Source organism: Protopterus annectens, chromosome 12.part0 (genome assembly GCF_019279795.1).
Source record: "Protopterus annectens isolate FY-2018-M chromosome 12.part0, PAN1.0, whole genome shotgun sequence".
Classification (NCBI taxonomy): domain Eukaryota; kingdom Metazoa; phylum Chordata; order Ceratodontiformes; family Protopteridae; genus Protopterus; species Protopterus annectens.
In genome coordinates this window covers 1,058,210,124-1,058,229,421 of record NC_056746.1, presented here as the reverse complement: position 1 = coordinate 1,058,229,421, position 19,298 = coordinate 1,058,210,124, and the positions used below count along the sequence as shown (strand labels likewise).

General features: G+C 41.8%; 1 protein-coding gene across 6 annotated transcripts in view; it reads left to right on the top strand.

The window, feature by feature from the left end:
• LOC122816964 (serine/threonine-protein phosphatase 4 regulatory subunit 1-like) overlaps positions 1–19,298 on the top strand; it is a 1,601,647-nt gene that overhangs the window by 927,009 nt on the left and 655,340 nt on the right. For all 6 annotated transcript variants that reach the window (XM_044090068.1, XM_044090067.1, XM_044090066.1 and 3 more), the window contains one exon: positions 16,205–16,390. In XM_044090068.1, the coding sequence (XP_043946003.1) occupies positions 16,205–16,390 (186 nt within the window). The remainder of the gene's footprint in view (positions 1–16,204; positions 16,391–19,298) is intronic.

Here is a 19,298-nt window from a genome sequence, read left to right as displayed (position 1 = left end):
GGTTTCTAGTGTGGCTTTAAACCAAACTATTCATTTGCCTACTTTTTATGCAAATCCCCAAAATAAGGGGGAAAAGATTTTGCACACTTTAGATGTACACAGGCAGTTGCGTTATTATTTAAGCAGGACTAGGGATTTTAGGCAGTCTCAGCAGTTGTTTGTTTCTTTTGCTTTGAGTTCCCAGGGCAAACCTGTGTCAAAACAAACTATATCTAAGTGGATTGGGTTTTGCATTGCATTCTGTTATTCCCATCATGGCAAGGAGATTCCAGCTGGGATTAGGCCTCATTCCACGAGGGCTACTGCCACTTCAACAGCATTTCTAAGGGGGGTGGCAACTAAGGATATTTTGGAGGCAGCTACTTGGAGTTCTGTGCATACTTTCTCCAAGCATTACCACCTTCCTCTCTATTCTAAATCCAGGGCTGGTTTTGCCACTGCTGTGTTGCAGGGCATTTTGGCAGCTCCTGCTTCATTATAGTTTAGCCATCCTCCCTTACCTCTGCTTTGGGATTCTACCCAAGTGTTAGGACTGCAGCAATGTGAGATGAAGAACATAGTACAGTTTTGTACCTACCATAAATGTAGATGTTCGAAGATCCACATTGCTGCAGTCCAATTTACCCTCCCTCCTTCCCCTCTGTGTTTAGGGGTGGTTGTGTGGGTGGGGTTCTATTTTTGTAAATTTGTATATATTGTACATATATTAGGTACAGGAGTGTTTGGTGTTTTTTGGTTTTGGCCTTATCTTTTTAGGGTCTTCTGACATCTGGGGCAAGAAAAGACTGAGGATATGACGTCGGTCATGCGCATTTGTACCCTGACGTCCTGATGTCAGACAAATGCGCCTTGACCGACGTCAGCCTTATACTTTGGTATTCGGGCCGACTGGGACAGCGGACTACCCAAGTGTTAGGACTGCAGCAATGTGGATCTTCGAACATCTACATTTATGGTAGGTACAAAACTGTACTTTTCCCTTCCTTTGGTCTCACCTTCCGGCCCCACCTTGGATCCTAGATCCCATTCAGGATTAATTTCACACCCTTCAGGGGTGCCTCATCCGTATCTGGACAGCCTGAAGCTCACAGCTTGGCTGCTCCAGTTCCCGTGATTGCTAGGACTCCTGGACTACCCTCCTCAGATCGATTTTGGTGGCTGCTCATAAATCTTCAGCCTGGAAGGTTTATTGCAGCAAGTGAAAATGTTTTTCCTTTTGGGCCTCTCAAAGGAGTTTAGACCCTTTCACCGCTCCTATTTCATCCATTCTTGATTTCCTAGCTGATATTTTTCAACATGGAGCTAGTTCTTCTACTGTCAAAGTTCATTTGGCTGTCATCTCTCATTTTCTTGTGGGTGAGAATTCTGCCTCTTTAGCCTCTTCCAGACTGTGTAAAGCCTTTATCAAAGGCACCTTTTTGTTACGCCCCTCGGGCAAAGATACTGTTCTCCCATGGGACCTTACGATGGTTGTTCAAGCTTTGGTTGCTCCGCCTTTCGAGTCTGCCGCAACTTAAGGTCTAAATTTTTTGTCTTGGAAAACAGCTTTTCTGGTGGCTATTACCTCCTCAAAAAGGGTTTCAGAATTGCAGGCCTTGTCTATCAAAATTCCCTTACATGATTTTTCATAAAGATAGGGTTTTCCTTCGAACCAATCCATCTTTTCTTCCTAAGGTGGCATCACCAGTAAATATGAGTCAGACCATTAATTTGCCTGTGTTTTTTCCTAATTTTACTAACAAGATGGAATACAAACTCCACGTGTTGGATGTTCATAGACGGTTATGATTCTATTTACACAGGACAAAAATTTTCCGTAAATCTGATCAATTGTTTGTATCCTCCTATAAACCCTTTTTTGGGGAAACCTATCTCTAAGGTCACTATAGCTAGATGGATTTCTTCATGCATCCTGCATGTCTATAAGGACAGAGGTATGTCTCCTCCAGGTCAGGTGAAAGCTCATTCCACTAGGTCCATGGCTATGTTTGCCACCTTTTGGTCTAGAGTGTCATTGGATGATATTTGTTCTGCATCTACTTTGTCCTCATCTCATACATTTATTTCTCATTACAAATTGGATTCGACTTCCAGAAGGAGATCTCCTTTGGTTCCGCGGTGCTCCAGAATATCCTTCCATGAGGGCCTCCCAGGAGTTTTAGTAGCTGGGGACTCTGTCCCACAGGTTGAAGACCAAATGAAGTAAACTACTTCAGATAAAGAAGTTATGTACGCACCATAACGCTCCATCTGAGTAGTTGTACTTCATTTGTCTTCAACTGTCCCTCCCTCCTTCCCCCCCGACCTTGGCATATGATCAGCCCATGGGCTGCAGTATAGGTCACAAGTAAATCTTTCAGGTCGGGTTCTCAGTATAAGTTCAGCGAACTCAATCTGGGGATGGAAGGCAGTGGAGGTGCATTATGGGTAAGGGGAGGGGTTTGGAGTTTGGAGCTGATGCTATTAAAAGTTGCCAGCTCGAATCTGATATGGATCCCTAACCCACAGGTTGAAGACAAGTGAAGTACAACTACTCGGATGGAACGTTATGTTGAGTACATAACTTATTTTTTGTGTTCATTGATCTTTGTTCAGTATGGTGTATAATTCTGGTTAAAGTAGTAGATTCATTCTTCCGTGGAAAGAGAACAGTATTTGTTTCAGGGGTTAACTGCTACATTGTCTTCTGTGCTGTCACTGGTCTTGTTAACAGGGATGTTTGAAGTTTTTGATGGCATGTTTGTACTAAGGCTTGCCTACAGTGCAAATTAGAAGAGATTTTCTAAGCCTGCTAAACTTTATATTTCAGACTCTTGTCTGTTGGACAGCTGCTTTTCTTACTTTGAAATGTTTGACTTCCGTTTTTGCTTTTGTACACTTAAAGCGGACTTTGCTTTATTGAATGACTGCATTTCTTACTTGAGAGACATTTGAAAGGTGGCTACTTCTGCCTTTCAAGTCTTTCATTATCTAGTTGATGGTTGAATTTTGTAGTTCAGCTGAAGCAATTTCTGGAATAATCTTCTATGTTAAGATCCCCAAAAAGAATGTGCTTAAAGCCATTCTCTACTCTGGAACTCTGTTTCTTGGCTAACAGTGTCACATCTATTATTAAGTCATCTGACTTGGCCAACATGGAGTTTGTCCCGAAATGCATGTTTTCCTGGTAGCTATTAATATATTTTGTTTTGTTAACTGGCCTAGTCCCTCTAGGCCATCAGCCTTTTTTCAGGAGGGACCCGAGTTGGTACTGACTGGTGAAATTTTGCCATAACACTAGGGAAATTACCCTGCTCTTTCAGTAAGTGCATTGTGATCTTTTACATCCGCCAAAGCTACCACAAAATCAGGCAGAGTGGACTTTGGATTAATGTTTCATTCCAAGGATAGCACTCTCGGGAATACAGTAATCCCCGTTATGCTGCTCTTTAATGTCAGTATTGCAAATTCCATCAAAATACTTGGGTGTGGAAATATAACCCACATTCTCTTCAAGTTCCAGCACAAAAGATGAACAAGTTTCCTGCATGTTGAGCCACTGACACTAGTATGCTATACTACACACACATTGCAGTGATCTCTGTGCATTGGATTTCAAAGCTGTAAACCGCTGCGTTTAAGAAGCACTGCTTAATTTTCACAGGGGCTAGATATCTCTTATGGGGAATACCCAGCTTTTGGCTGTGGTGTCAGAACTGACAGAAAATTAGACTGTTCACCTTCCATTTTTTTCAGGTGTGTAGAACAGAGGGCATATAATTTTCTATACTCCAGATATCAATCACATGTTTCAGTTATACCTTGAAAATGTTTTAAAATATTGTTTTGCTGACCCCCAGTTACTCTTAGGAGCCTCTTTTTGCTCACGGAGTCTGCTGAGCCTGACAAGCTTGCCCATGCCTTTTTCCAATCTATGCTGTGTTCTGATGAGAAAATTAAAGCACCCAGAGGCAATATTAAATTGTTGTCAAGGATGGCTTTTTGGTATATCCTAAGTTTCCTTTCCCCTTGTGCGCACACACACACACCATCCAAGAGCAAGTATGCATTGTGCCTGTTTGCATATTGCTCTTAAATCCATGGCAAGTCAGCCAGTGCCTTGCCTCCCTAAAGGCAACACTCCCCCATGCATCCCTGACCAGTTGCATGCCTTCCCTCAGGGATGGCTACATCTATCCTTCCCTTGCCAGCCCTTTTGATAGCTAAGCTGGTGATTGAACCCAGGTCACCTGAACCATAACTGGGGCTTTATCCCTCTGTTTCAAAACACTGGCTTGTACCTCAGAATGGTGCAGAGCTTTATAAAAGCAAACCTTCCTTTTTGTTTGCCCTGGATTACAAGGACTTGAATGTTCCAAGCAAACCTTCTCTAAATGCATTGGGGTTTTTTTTTTGCCATTAACAGTCTGTCCCAGGGTCATTCCACTAGAATAGGTGTTTTGCACTGCATGTATTTTGTTATGAGCAGTATTGTGCCAGTTATTAATAAAAGTAATAAGTTGCTATTACTAGTTACTTTTCAGTGAAAGTAAGATATTGTTATTACTTGTTACTTTTCTATAACAGTAATATATTACTATTACTAGTTACCAACTAAAGTAATGAGTTAGTGTTGCGTTTCTTTTACATTAGTATAGTTCATCAGTTGTCATATTGAGATTTACTCACATTACTTATGTGTGAGGAATACTTGCTTACTGCACATGAATATAAGTGTATTATTAAAGTTGTGTACACACTGTTACAATAATGGAGTAGCATTTTACAGTTTACAAACATTACAACAAACTTGTCTTTATAGTCAGAGAGTCACAATTTAATATTTAAACCAAACTACACACAGCCAACAACACAAGACCCATACCAACCCATCAAATTTTCAGCAACATACATTAAGCTGATCTGGTAAAACCGATGCAGAGAGCACAAAAATGCTTACAGAATGTCATATAGGTCTAACAAGACTGTTATCACAAAAAAGTAAACCAAAATGTCACCTTCTATAACTACTCACAATGACTGCACATTTCTGTTGGCTCGAATGAGCAACTTTTCAAAGTGTTAGTGAGTCTGTTTTCTTCTTGCAGTCAGCACTTGTCCACCAAGACTGAATAGGCATTCAGCGGGTGCATTAGATTGCAGAGCTGTGTTAGTGTTCAGAAATATATTGACTATAGGGTAACTGTTGAGAGAAGATATTTCTTTGGAAGGGTCAGCCAGATGCATGTCCAACTGAGAAGATATGCTGACACTGGCTGGTGCCGACTCTTTGAAACTGAAGAAGCTGTCTTCAGCAGTTAGTGCAGAAGCTTCAGATGACCCACACACAGGTTCATCCAGTTTATGCATTGCATCAAGGAGCAGAGCCTTGCCTCTGAGTTTTTGCTCTTCACTCTCCATCCATCACATTTGGAACTGTGGATGCAGTGTGCTAGCCAAAATTAGCCCTCTAGGCTCCAGAAGGTGATTGAACAGAGCCTCAGTGCCTTTAAGAAGAACATCAACTAGCAGCACAGCAAGATTCACAGACTGCCTGACTTTGGATTCAGGCACATGATGATGAGGATCAGGATTCCCACAAAGGTTTCAGCACTTGACTGCAGTATCTCCAGAGACATTGCCAAAGGGCTGCATTGTTTGCACAAACTCAGCAACAAAGGTAATTTCTGCAGGCCTGAAGCAGGCAGCTCCAGTCTGTTCACATCTCATTCAGCAAGCCTTCGACCTGGGTTGCAGTGCAGTGAATTCTTTCCATTGCATAGAAAGTGGAATTTCATTGCATCACATTGGGAACAATCAGTGCTAGAACACACTTATTGCAAACCACCACAGCAGCTTGGGTGCTGTGACTAGCTTTGTGCCAAGTAGCATAGCATCTGACCATGGTACTTCGCATCATCTTTTTATACTGTGCATCATCACAAGCAGATTGAGCATCATGCACAGCAGCTAGATTCAGTGTGTGTGCTGCACATGTCAGATGGGGAGGCAGTGAATAGGTGTTCTTGCTTTGCCCTGACTGATTCAGCATGGCTGCCACTCTATTGTAAGTCACGTCACTGTTCTCCTCATCTTGGGACAGAATGCTTGTAGTCTGAGATCTCTCACATTCTGCAAAAACAATGAAAGCCTTTACAAAATTGCTGCTGTTGTCAGTAATTGTCACACGCACATTTTGATTTGTCTTGTACTTGATGTGAACGCTGTCAAGAGTTGACACTATGCAATCTCATATATGCTTTCCCTGCATTCTGCAGTATGACAAAGCAGCTGACATTCATTGAAGAATGTCACAGTTGATCCAGTGGGTGGTGATGCCAAAAAAAATATATATATATATGATTCTGATGGGTCCAGATATCAGCCATAGTGTAAACAGTGAAACGCTTGCTGAGGTTTCCATCAGATTCTCTTTTATATCACTGAAGTGTTTCTCCACCCATTCAACAAGTTTTCCTGCTCATGACCACATTTCCCAGTTGCAGGCCATTTACAAGGTTGATAAAGGATGCTGTTCAATAATGCTGAAACACTGCATGTCATTCACCACAAAGTCAAAGATCAAGCTCTCCACCTTGGACTGTGTGACATGACCAGAACCAATGGCTGCTGCAGTAGAAAGCTGTGTGAACACTTTCTTGTCCAATTTGTCAGCACCTGAATCGATTGTTTCTTTTCAGAATATTTAGCTTTCCAGCTGGGCTAAGATGCGATGTCTCAAGATGCTTCTTTAAATTAGACGTACTGTTTGCTGAAGTTCTGTAAGTTGTCTTTGTCAGTGGACATAGCTTACATTTCACATCAGTGTTTTTTCCATCATTTGTAATTAGGTCAAAGAATTCCGTATGCACAGATTGTTCAAATGAACTTCGATTTTCCATTTCTGAGCAAATGCAGAAAAATAAATGGTTGCACGTCACCATAGAGTTGATGTAATGTGCATAACCATTTAACAATAACATTAATAAAACCAAACAGTGTTTGTCTGTGCAGCGAAAGAAGGAAACTCTTCACACACAAAAATAGCTCTCGTAGTGCAGAAACTGTCACTGGGGACGATCCTTAAAGATGTACATAAACCATAATGGTAACACTGAGTCAACACGCTGTGCCTTCAAAACCAGACTGTTATCAGTTATGAAAAGAAGGAAGTTTTAGATTCCTTAGATAATGCTAAACAGTGTGATGCTGCGAGGAAGTGTCTCTGCTGTTGGGATGTGGGTTTGTCTTTTGGGTGTAAAACAAAAAAAAAAAAGTGATATGATGAGACAGTAGCATGCAAGTGGGAATGGAAATGGGCTCAGAGATGGTAGGAAGCTCTAAAGTTGAGATTGACTTAAAAAACAAAGGAGGAGTTGTGAAATCCTGTCTCAAACCACTGCCATCGTGTGCAAATGTAAACTGTTGCTGGCTGGGGAATTGGTCTGTAAAGATATATGTGGCAATGTGATCCTCCTAGGTGAATTGTCCGTTAATGCAGTGTATCAGTGGGAAATTAAGACCAAAACCATTGGTTCCAAGCATTCATATTTTAAACAATAGCATTAAGTCATCAGTAATTGTGGTGGTCAGCTCTGAGGAACACAAAGGGAAAGCCTAGGATGAGCCAAAATACCAGAGGGAAATCAGCGGTTTCCGGTGAGTATTGTTGTTTCATTATATTTAATAAACTTTAACTCTGTGAGTTAAACTTCATTAAGTACCTTTCATTAGGGGGTTAAACATGCTGGCCATGAAAGGATGTGGCTTTGGAGTGTATATGATCACGTGGTCTGCTGTGTAAATAGGCCATTGATGTGTACTGTTGTGTGTAATTCCACAGCCTGTCTTCGGCTTAAACTCTGTGGCCTGTAAGTGATTTATATTAAAATATGATTTTACACACATATTTTACACCATGTTTAGGGAGTTTAGTGACGTAAAAGTGGTACAGTACATATGTAGTATGCTACAGAAGGAATGGACTTGGAGAAGGTGAGGAGCTCTATAGGTGAAAGTGACTAATTACAGATTTAATGTCTTGCACCAAGCCATTGTCATGGTATGCTTGAGGAGGAGGAGGAAGATGTAAACATCACAGTGGCTGGTGACCGAGTCTGCTTTAGGTACAAGTGGTTGTCTGGATGTTCTTCATTCCACATTGCTGCAGTCCTAACTATTGGGTAGTCCGCTGTCCAGTCGGCCCGAATACCAAAGTATATGGCTGACGTCGGTCAGGGCGCATTAGACTGACGTCAGTACGTCAGGGTACTAATGCGCATGACCGACGTCATATCCTCAGTCTTTTTTGCCGCATGGTCCGATGCAGAAGCAATTTTGCGAGTGCAGGTTGGCGTTCTGAAAGTTTCTGAAGTCAGAGTTTCAGACCGAATCAAAGTTGGCTAAGTACCCGTTGGGAATATTTTGGTTTTTCTTGCCTCAGTATTTAACCGGATGTCAGAAAAAGTGAATAACTGTATTTCTTGTGGGAAACAGATACCTCATAGGGATTACCATACTTTGTGTATACCTTGTTTAGGGCCTGAGCACGGCGTTGTTGGATGCCGCTCTTGTGCTAGATTTAACAAACGCACTATTAAGAGAAGGTTAGACTGTGCCAGGTTAGTTTTGGGAAGCGTTGTAATTATAAAATGCCGTCGGAGGCTCCGGCGCCCGCTTCGCCAAAAGCGCAAGGACAAAGCAGCAAAGCCTAGAGTGGAAGAACCGACAGTCCCAGGCGTCGGATCTTTAGAAGGCTCAGTGGAGCCGGAGGTTTTGCCAGGTGTTTCTTTAGAGTCTCAGGGAGAGACTTTACTGTTACAGGATGTATCCTCGAGGAAGTAGGCCAGGCTGAGGGGCTTCTCAGGTGGCTGTTCTTCCCTCTCTTCCTAAGGTGGTTAAAGCCTCCCTTCTGTTTCCAAGGCTTCTTTGAGAGGCAGGCCAAGTTTAGCTTCAGTGGGGTTTCTCCTAGTGCTTCAGGGTCTTTGCCTAAGAAACATATGCTTAAAATGGCAGAGGATTTGATTACTATGATTAGAGGTTCTATGCCCCTCCTGATAAGAGGCCTAGGGTGGAACCTGAGTTTGAGAGTTTTGAGCAATGTTCGAGGCTTCTGAGTCTTGGCTGAAGACTTGCAGGAGTATCCTCCTTATTCTGATTCTGATGTGGATGATTCTACTCCTTCAGCTTCTCCTCCTGAGGATTTTTCATTTTCAGAGACTCTGCATTCCATGAGGGAGCATTTTAAATGGGAAGGTCAAGATTTCTCTGATTCCAGGAAGAGGCTTAGGGAATTCTTGTTTTACCCCAGCATAGGCCTTTAGCTATACCTCCTGTTCTGAATGTGGTGGAAGATGTTTTGCAGAGGCTTCCCTCAATCCTGATTCTTTGCCTCCTGCCCCAGTTAAACCGGATAGGTACTATAGGGTGCCTGAAGCTCATAAGTATCTTTTAAGAGTCCTAGGGCAGACCCGAAACTGTCTCTCAGGGGCCTAAAGGTGTGAAGGCCTCTGTTGTTAAAAATCCTGTTCCTCCTGATAAAGAGGCAAGGGCTTTGGATAGATGGGGAAAGAAAGTGTATACTTCTTCCACTTTAGCCATGAGGCGTTGAATTGTCAGTTTCACATGTTAAAATATCAGAATTATCTCCTTTCACAATTGAAATCTAAGGTGGATGCTCTGGCAGAAGGTATTGAGTGTAAAGAGTTGCAGGATTTAGTTCATGTGTCTGAACAGGTGGGTAAACATTCCTTGCAATGTGGTTTTGATGCTGTGCAGGCCTCCTCGAGGGTGGCTGCCACTGGTTCTGTTCTTCGTAGGCATGCCTGGTTGAGAGATCAGAATTTAGCTGAGCATGTTAAAACAAGGATTTTGGATGCTCCTTTGCAGTCTGATGTGTTGTTTGGTTCGCCTGTGGAAGCAGTCTTAAAGAAAATGGAGGACAAGGCTAAGTCTATGCAAACTGTTAAGGATTTTTGCAGGTGCAGCCTCCAAGTTTAGTAGAAATTGGCCTACTAAGGGATGGACTTATCCTGCTTATGATTCCCAGTCTAGGGGTAGGTCTAGGCGTGGTAGGGGCAGAGCTCAAGGTTCTTTTAGGCCTAGGACAGGGAGTTCCCCTGCTCAGACTTCTGGTGAGGGCAGGGGTCAGTCCTTTCGTAAGCAGACCCAATGACCTGCCTTTTCAGCTGCCAGTACATTCTCGCCTGGCAGCACCTTTGGGAGGAAGGCTGTCTCTTTTCAAAGAAAATTGGGATTTAATTACCCAAGACAGATGGGTTCTGGATATCATTCACCACGGTTACAGGTTTTATTTCCATACCATGCCTCCTTTCAAAGGCATGCCAGACATTCCTCCTCTACAAAGACAAGAGGCTCACAAGCAAATTTCTCTGTTGCTCCACATAGGGGCCATTCAGCCAGTTCCTGTGCCAGAAAGGGGCCTAGGATTTTATTCTCGCCTGTTCCTAGTACCGAAGAAGGGGAACACGTGGGGGCCAATTTTGGATTTATCTATCCTCAATACTTATCTGGACATTCCCAAGTTCAAAATGTTGACGTTACAACAGCTTTTACCTCTGCTGGGCAAGGATCACTGGATGGTAACTTTAGATCTCAAGGACGCTTACCTTCATGTGCCTATAAGACTAAGTTGCAGGAAGTATCTGCGTTTTCGAGCTGGAAATTCTCATTATCAGTTCTCTGCATTGCCCTTTGGCTTATCCACTGCCCAGAGTATTCACAAAGGTTCTGGCTCCAGTGATAGCTTACTTCAGGCTAAAAGGAATTCAAATCTATCCTTACTTGGACGACTGCCTGATTCTAGCTCAAGAAAAGGAAGACCTTCTACAGCATTTGGATTATGTCATAGCAGTGCTAAGATGCCTAGGGTATTCTGTGAGCGAAATAAAGTCCAGTCTAGTACCCTCTCAAGACATGTGCTTTCTGGGTGTGAGACTGTATACAGCAGCCCAGATGGCCTTTTAACCCCGGACAAACAAAAGAATCTTTCCAGTTACTTCCATCAACTATCTCTTCAGTCCGGGCTGACTGCAAGGACAGTCCTTCAAGCCTTAGGGTTCATGGCATCTTGTATTCTGGTGCTTCCCAATGCCAAACTGCATATGAGGAAGCTGCAATGGTATCTCAAAATGTATGGACACAGCACTGCCAGGATTTGGACACAGTCATTCAAATAATACCTTGCATCCAAAAGGAATTTTGTGGTGGGCACAGGAATGTCACCTAAACAAGGGACTCTCTGTGACCCGGCCAGAGGCGAGTCAGATTCTAACGACAGATGCCTCAGACATTGCTTGGGGAGCTCATCTAAATGGAAAGTGGATACAAGACAAGTGGCCTGCCAGACTACAGCATCTACATATCAACATGAAAGAGATGTTAGCAGTCCAGTTTGCATTAATGGCTTTCAAGGAGTTACTTCTTCCAGGGCAGGTGTTGATTCTAACAGACAACACAACTGTCATGTGGTACATCAACAAACAAGGGGAACACATTCTTACCCATTGTGCAGGCAAGCAATGATTTTATGGGAGACTGCGCTCAGCTTGCAACTAACTCTTCAGGCAAGGTTTCTGCCGGGAGCACAGAACTCCTTAGCAGATGTGTTAAGCAGACAAATCATGGATCCCCACGAGTGGAAACTGGATCTTCATGTATTTCAAAAATTGACAGTGTCATGTGGAACTCCAGACATAGATCTGTTCGCTTCTCCACTAAACCACCAGCTGCCAAAGTTTTGCACAAAGAGGTTTCATCACACAGCTTGGAAAGTGGATGCTCTTTCTTTCAGTTGGAAAAATCTTCATGTGTATGCTTTTCCACCTCTGTCTCTTCTCCCAAAGGTGCTTCTAAAGGTCAGACAAGACAAGCCAAGGATGATTTTAATAGCTCCAGATTGGCCTCGGCAGCACTGGTACCCATTACTGAGGAGTCTGGTAAGGAAGCCTCCATGGCCTTTACCCTTGATTCCACACCTGTTGTCTCAGAGGGACGGTCACCTGCTCAATGTCAAGCTTCAATCTCTTCATCTAACAGCCTGGCATATTCTGTTTTGAAAGACAGCAGGTCTCAACTTCCTCAACAAGTTTTAAATGTGATTATGGAAGCCAGAAGACCTAGTACAAGGAAAGTGTACGCAGAAAAATGGAAGAGATTTTTATTTTGGAGTGCAGCAAACAATTTGGAGATTTCTGAGCCTAATTTGAGTGTGGCTCTTCAATATCTTACTGAGTTATTGGACAAAGGTTTGTCTTTCTCTTCCATTAAGATTCATGCTGCAGCAATTTCAGCTCACTATGATTGTGACCCACCATTGTTTTCGCATCCTTTGTTCAAGCAATTTCTTAGAGGGAGAAAGAATACAAGACCCCCGTAGAGCTCCTACTCCTGCTTGGGATCTCAATTTTGTGTTGGAGAAACTTACTCTACAACCTTTTGAGCCTGCGGCTACTGCTGAATTGAAATATTTGTCATGGAAGACTGCTTTTTTGTTGGCCATTACTTCTGCAAGAAGGGTTTCTGAGTTGCAGGCCCTTATGGCGGTAGAGCCTTTTTGATTTTTCATAAGGATAGGGTATCTTTACGTACTAATCCTTCCTTTATGCCTAAGGTGGTTTCTAGTGTGGCTTTAAACCAAACTATTCATTTGCCTACTTTTTATGCAGATCCCCAAAATAAAGGGGAAAAGATTTTGCACACTTTAGATGTACACAGGCAATTGCGTTATTATTTGAGCAGGACTAAGGATTTTAGGCAGTCTCAGCAGTTGTTTGTTTCTTTTGCTTTGGGTTCGCAGGGCAAGCCTGTGTCAAAACAAACTATATCTAAGTGGATTGGGTTTTGCATTGCATTCTGTTATTCCCATCATGGCAAGGAGATTCCAGCTGGAATTAGGCCTCATTCCACTAGGGCTACTGCCACTTCTACAGCATTTCTAAGGGGGGTGGCCACTAAGGATATTTTGGAGGCAGCTACTTGGAGTTCAGTGCATACTTTCTCTAAGCATTATCACCTTCCTCTCTACTCTAAGTCTAGGGCTGGTTTTGCCACAGCTATTTTGCAAGGCATGTTGTCAGTTCCTGCTTCCTTATGATTTGCCAGCCTCCCTTACCTCTGCTTTGGGATTCTACCCAATAGTTAGGACTGCAGCAATGTGGAATGAAGAACATAGTACAGTTTTGTACCTACCATAAATGTAGATGTTCGAGGATCCACATTGCTGCAGTCCAATTTACCCTCCCTCCTTCCCTCTGTGTTTAAGGGTGGTTGTGTAGGTGAGGTTATATTCTGGTAATTTTGTATATATTGTACATATTTTTGGTGCAGGTATGTTTGGAATTTTTGGTTTTGGCCTTAGCTTTTCAGGGTCTTCTGACATCTGGGGCAAGAAAAGACTGAGGATATGACGTCGGTCATGCGCATTAGTACCCTGACGTACTGACGTCAGTCTAATGCGCCCTGACCGACGTCAGCCATATACTTTGGTATTCGGGCCGACTGGACAGCGGACTACCCAATAGTTAGGACTGCAGCAATGTGGATCCTCGAACATCTACATTTATGGTAGGTACAAAACTGTACTTTCTCCTAGGTGAATGGGCCATTACTGTGCGATGAATCACCTTTGCTGACAAAATGTCGTGTTTAAAAAAAAAAACAGTATTAATTAGTAAGCTTAGGTGAATTTTTCTAAATAATGTTATGGGTGCAGAAAAACATGGAACTTCTAAGGAGCTTTTTGTACTTTTAAGGACACTTAATGTTTTTCGCATCCTGATAGACCTGAGGGGACCACCTGGAACTACATAACAGGTCCGTATTTTTAGTCATCCCTATCAACTATACAGATTTTTGTCTGTCTCACATTCTTGGTCTGTTGTTCATAACATTTGAGGTTTTCTGTCAAATCACTGAGGAGTGAAGTCACTAAATAATGTCATACATTTCAGTTTCTGATTTCATGTCCTTTAGAAAATGCACGCTAACACAAATATTTTTAGTCTAAAAACTTTCTAAGACTATAAGATCATCAGATCTCTGGGAGAAAAATTTTCAAGGTACAGCCCATGTTATAGTGTTATGTTTGTGTGCAAAATATAACCAAGAGTATTAGCAGACACTCAGTAAATACCCAACTCAACACTTGATTCAAGTAAAAGTAAAATACAAGTAATGCACATTTGTGTTACTAGTTACTAAAAAAAGTAATACATTACTATATTGAAAAGTAATGCCTAATATTACTAGCTATTAAAGAATGTAATATGTTAAAGTAACGCTTTACTCTCATCACTGATCATGAGTTAATGCAATCACCAAGCATTCTGTTTTCAGTCTTGTAATATTGTGTCATTTGTATGGTGGTTCTCCGTGTTATTTTCTCCTCATTTTCCCCTTCATGATTTTCTTCTCCCTTATGGCTTGTTTTAGTTATGTCCCAACATGTTCTTTTTGAATATACACTTACTGCAGATGACCCTTTGAAGTACAGTATAACAGATATGAAGGTCATCTGTCAGTCAGTGTTTAGTGAGGTTTATTATTGATGAAAGGCAAAGGAACCTTATACAAGGTAGGTCATACTTCCTCCATGATGCATCATTTCAGACATTTGGCATTTGGGATCTGACCCCATGCAGAGGATGAACATGGTATTGGTAATATCAAGGTATGTGAATGCCTGTTAGTTGGATTCAGTGCATCATTGGGTTAGGAGTTGCGAAAGTGATAAATATGTAGGCATTGTGGTACTGTCTAGTTTGCTTTTGTTGTGGGATATGTGTGTAAGTGTCAAACAATTTAAGCAAGGTAACCAAGTACATTGTGACTGTGGCATATGGTGATGGGCACTCTTTGTACAGTGTGTACACATCTGATATAAAGGGTAAGGGTATGCAATTCTGTGCTCTGCACAACCACTGCACATCTATGGAAGAACCTAGGTGTCCCTCAAATGTAAACTTGTTAGAAATTGTTTACTGCAAATGGTTTCTGTCTGTCCAGCCCACAACATTCTGTGAAAGTCTGTTCCCTTTGCAGCAGTCTGACTTCTGTAGTGAACCACAGCTGCTGTTAAACTGTTTATACACGTTTGACTTGTCCACCCCTATTTGCAGCCTTTCATGTAGGGGCAGTACACATGTGGCTAAATCTGTGTAGTCAAATATCATTTGTGTCTATGTCTACTCTGGGCTGTAAAGGAAGATGCTTGGTAATATGTTATATGGTATGCTGCTCCATGTATCTGCTGGCACACACTGGGCTGTCAATTTATACTTAGCTGGTCACTAATGGTTGTGGAATCAGACATTGATTTATTTGACTCTTATTAGCATTTAGCATAAAGCATTAAAGTTTTCACTGAGAAAATGGTCATTTGACATCTAGTGCCAAATGTCCAGCAAATCTTGCTCACTGTACTTAGGACAGTGAAAATTGCTTTGGAATCTGGATGTGTGTGTGTGTGTGTGTGTGTGTGTGTGTGTGTGTGTGTGTGTGTGTGTGTGTGTCAAGGTCTGTTTAGGTACACACAAAAACTGTCCTTGAAAGGTAATGATCACTCATCTCTTTTACCTTATGACTTTGTGCCAGTTATTCTAAGGTCCTTTAGGCATTTTTTTAATGCTTGTGTGCCAGTTATTCTAAGGTACTTTTGGCATTTTTATTGCTTGGTAATGTGTGTGAAACAGTAAATGCTTGTCAGAGTACATTGTTCGAACATAAAGCATATTTTTTTGTGTCTTGAAATGGGAGCAGTTAGTGTCATTTAAGTAGAAAAGAGCAAGTCTGGGTTCTTTTTCAGGGCCTTAGTGCAGGGCATTTAACCATTGTTAACTTTATTTTTAAAGAGTTTCTTTTCAGAAGACTGTTTCCTTATCAGCATTGAGTTTTTCAGCTGCTAATAGAAGGGCAAAGGTTCCACAGCAGATGTTTACAGGACTCAGCTAGATGGACAGTAGCAAAACATAAGCAATCCCCTGTATAAAGTTATTTGTAGGTTTTCCTTTAATGTAATGTTGTTGGAGATGTGCTGATTTTGAGAATGCTAACTGTTTGAATGAAAAAGCATTCTGCAGCCATTGTGCTGAAACTTTTTGTACGCGTGTGTGTATGTGTAATTGCACATCTAATGTGATATCTTGATAAAAAAGACTTGAATAAAACAGTAAATTCTTAGTATTGTTAATGTCTGTTACATTTTCAGGATATCATTCCACAGCCACTGTTGGAGCAGTATCTGTCAATGACCGATCCAGCACGAGCTCAGACTGTTGACACCGAAATAGCAAAGCATTGTGCTTATAGTCTTCCTGGTGTTGCACTGACCCTGGGGAGAAAGAACTGGCACTGTCTGAAAGATACCTATGAGACCTTGGCATCTGATGTGCAGGTAAACGAACACAATAATTTCTTTGCTGCAGTTGAAGAAAACATTTGTTTACTTTTAATTGGGTCTAATTCTTGTTATACTTTTTTTTAAATCAGACTGTTTAGTTAAATATTTTCAGAGGGTTTTGTTATAGTAAGGTACTTCACACTTCCCTGAAATAGTCTTCCATTCATTAACCTGGTAGGGAGAATACACTTATGGCTGGCAGCATCTGTAATTAAAACACTGAAAGCCGCTGTTTTTGAGGTTTGAAGGTTTATCTGTGTGGTGCTTGCAATGGCTATGCATACCATAATGGTAGCAAGAAAATTTCCATATATCATGAGCTACAGGCTGTGTCTGTAACTGGCAGCATACCTCTCAACAACTGTACAGATTTTCGCAGAATGTCCAGATTTTTACCTCATATGTTTGGTCCGTTTTTCATAAAATTGTGGTTTTCTGGCAAATTATTAAAGAAATAATGACTGAGTTTTAGACTTCATACTCTTCAGAAAATTCATGCTAATGCAAAACCTGTTATTCTGTCAACTTTCTAAGTTTGTAAGAGCAATATTTAAAAATTGTCCTTATTTTTAGGCCTTATTCCCACATTTATTTAAAGCTTTGTCCAGAATTGTTGCTCTAAGAGGTTGAGAGGTATGACTGGCAGTGGTACTGTTTACCTTAATTTGATCTTTGCTGAAAGCATTACTGAATAGAAATGACTGATTTGACTTTGCTTGGCAGTCATAAGAGTGAAGACGTGTAGAAGGCATGAGGGAAAGGATGTAGTGGGATGCATAATAAATAACTTCTCCAATTACTTACTTTTTTTTACACCTCTGAGTTTAGGTGCTGAGATTCCATTTGTACTGGTGCTGAAAGTTCTAAAGTCCTTGACAGAGTAAAAAAATAAATAAATATATTGTATATTATATTTATGCATGTGTGTGCACCTGTATCTTGGTGCGTGTAGTGTGTGTGTGTGTGTGTGTGTGTGTGTGTGTATATATATATATATATATATATATATATATATATGTGTATGTATGTGTGTATATGTATATGTGTGTATATATATATATATATATATATATATATATATATATATATATATATATATATATATATATATATATATATATATATATCTGGGGTCTACTTCAGTAGACGGAACTTTAGAAGAAAGCATTGACAACTTCAGAAGACCGACATCCGGAACACCGACTTCAAACCCCCCCACTTAAAGAAAAAAGTGCACACAGGTTTACAGGTTGCGCAGAGATTCAGTTGTCAGTATGGCGTGCCTTCATCAGGTGCTTTTAAAAGCTGAAGGGTGGAAGCTACCTTCTTAGTAAGGCAGTTTCAGTTTTGTTTTGGGAAAGAGACCTGAAAGCAAATGAAGAAAATGGCTGTTTTTGCTAGGTGCTTGAAGGTATGCAGTCAAATCCTGAAGGTAGCATTTGTTTTTTTTTTTTTTTGTTTTTTTTGCTGACTGTGTTTATTTAAGTATTTTAACACACCATCTCAACTGTCAAGGATCTACCTTACTGCTTTACCCTTGTACTGGAGGTGTAGTAAATTAGGTATAGGAGACTGATTTCACATAGGTTCATAGGTAAGTACTAGGCTATTGGCCCTGGGGCCTATACAAACCCAGCCAAAAAAGTACCCTGCCTTTGCCACCCAAGAAAATTATTTTCCTGTGCCACTGTCGAGCAGAGCCACAGAAGTGATCCCCGGGGTGAATTTCCTATTTCTCATCCAATCATCAAGATTGTTCTTGAAGAGTGCTAATGAGGAGCTTTGTTTGATATAGATAGGTAGTTTATTCCAGAGTATGGGAAGTCTCTGGGACAGGAATCTATCCCTCCGGCATGTTCTGTTTATTGTGGTGACAAGGTTTAGGTCCCTAGAGTGTGTAGCTTGGAGGGATTGTGATTTCTTTAAGTGGAGCATGTCCAACAGCTCTGGGTTTGACATATCTTTGTATGATGTTCATCGTGCATACAGCTGCAGTAATCACAGATGGGTTTCAGCCGTCAGGCGGTCCCTCGGTCGGCCGAATTCCAAAGTCTTGGTCCGGCGTCGGTTGTCGTCGCTTATATACTCTGGCCTTCCTGACGTCAGAAGAGCAAGACACAGCCGACGCCATGTTCTTCAGTCTTTTTTGCCACGCGGTGCCCGAAGCAGAAGCAGTTCGCAAGTGCCGGTCGGCCAGCTCCTGAATTACGAAAATATTTGGAACCGAAGTCTTCATTAAAGCTAAGTACCCGTTGAAACTTTTCTTGCCTCAGACCGATGTCAGAAAAAGTTAATAATTGTATTTCTTGTGGGAAGCAAATACCGCATAAGGATTTCCATTCCCTTTGCATACCTTGTTTGGGCCCAGACCACGACGTCTTGGGCTGCCGCTTTTGCGCTACTTTCAATAAACGCACTATTAAGCGTCGGGCGGAGTTCACCCAACACTATTTTGGTAAAGCTTTTGACTATAAAATGTCGTCGGACACTCCGACTACCGTTTTATCCAAAAAACGCAAGGAAAAGGACCGACACGCGAGGCCCGCGGTCTCCGCTGACACCACGCCGAAACAGGCTCCACGTGGTCCGGTTCTCAGCGAGACGCCTTTGCAGTCCCTGACTACTGACGACACTCCTTTGGCGGTGTCTTCTGTACCCGAGACCGCTGGGTCCTCGGCCCTTTCCCAGACTACAACCGAAGCCCCGGCTTATGTCGAGCCTACTAATGTGGACAGGTCCACCTCCACCCATGGTGTATTTAGGCCTTCATCTTCTTTTTCTATTAAGGCCTTTACTAAATCCAAAGCAGCCAGGCATCAAACCAGGCCTGCTGCTCAAGGCCCATCTCCTGGACACATGCCTAAGAAACACATGCTTAAAATGGCTGAGGATCTAATTACTC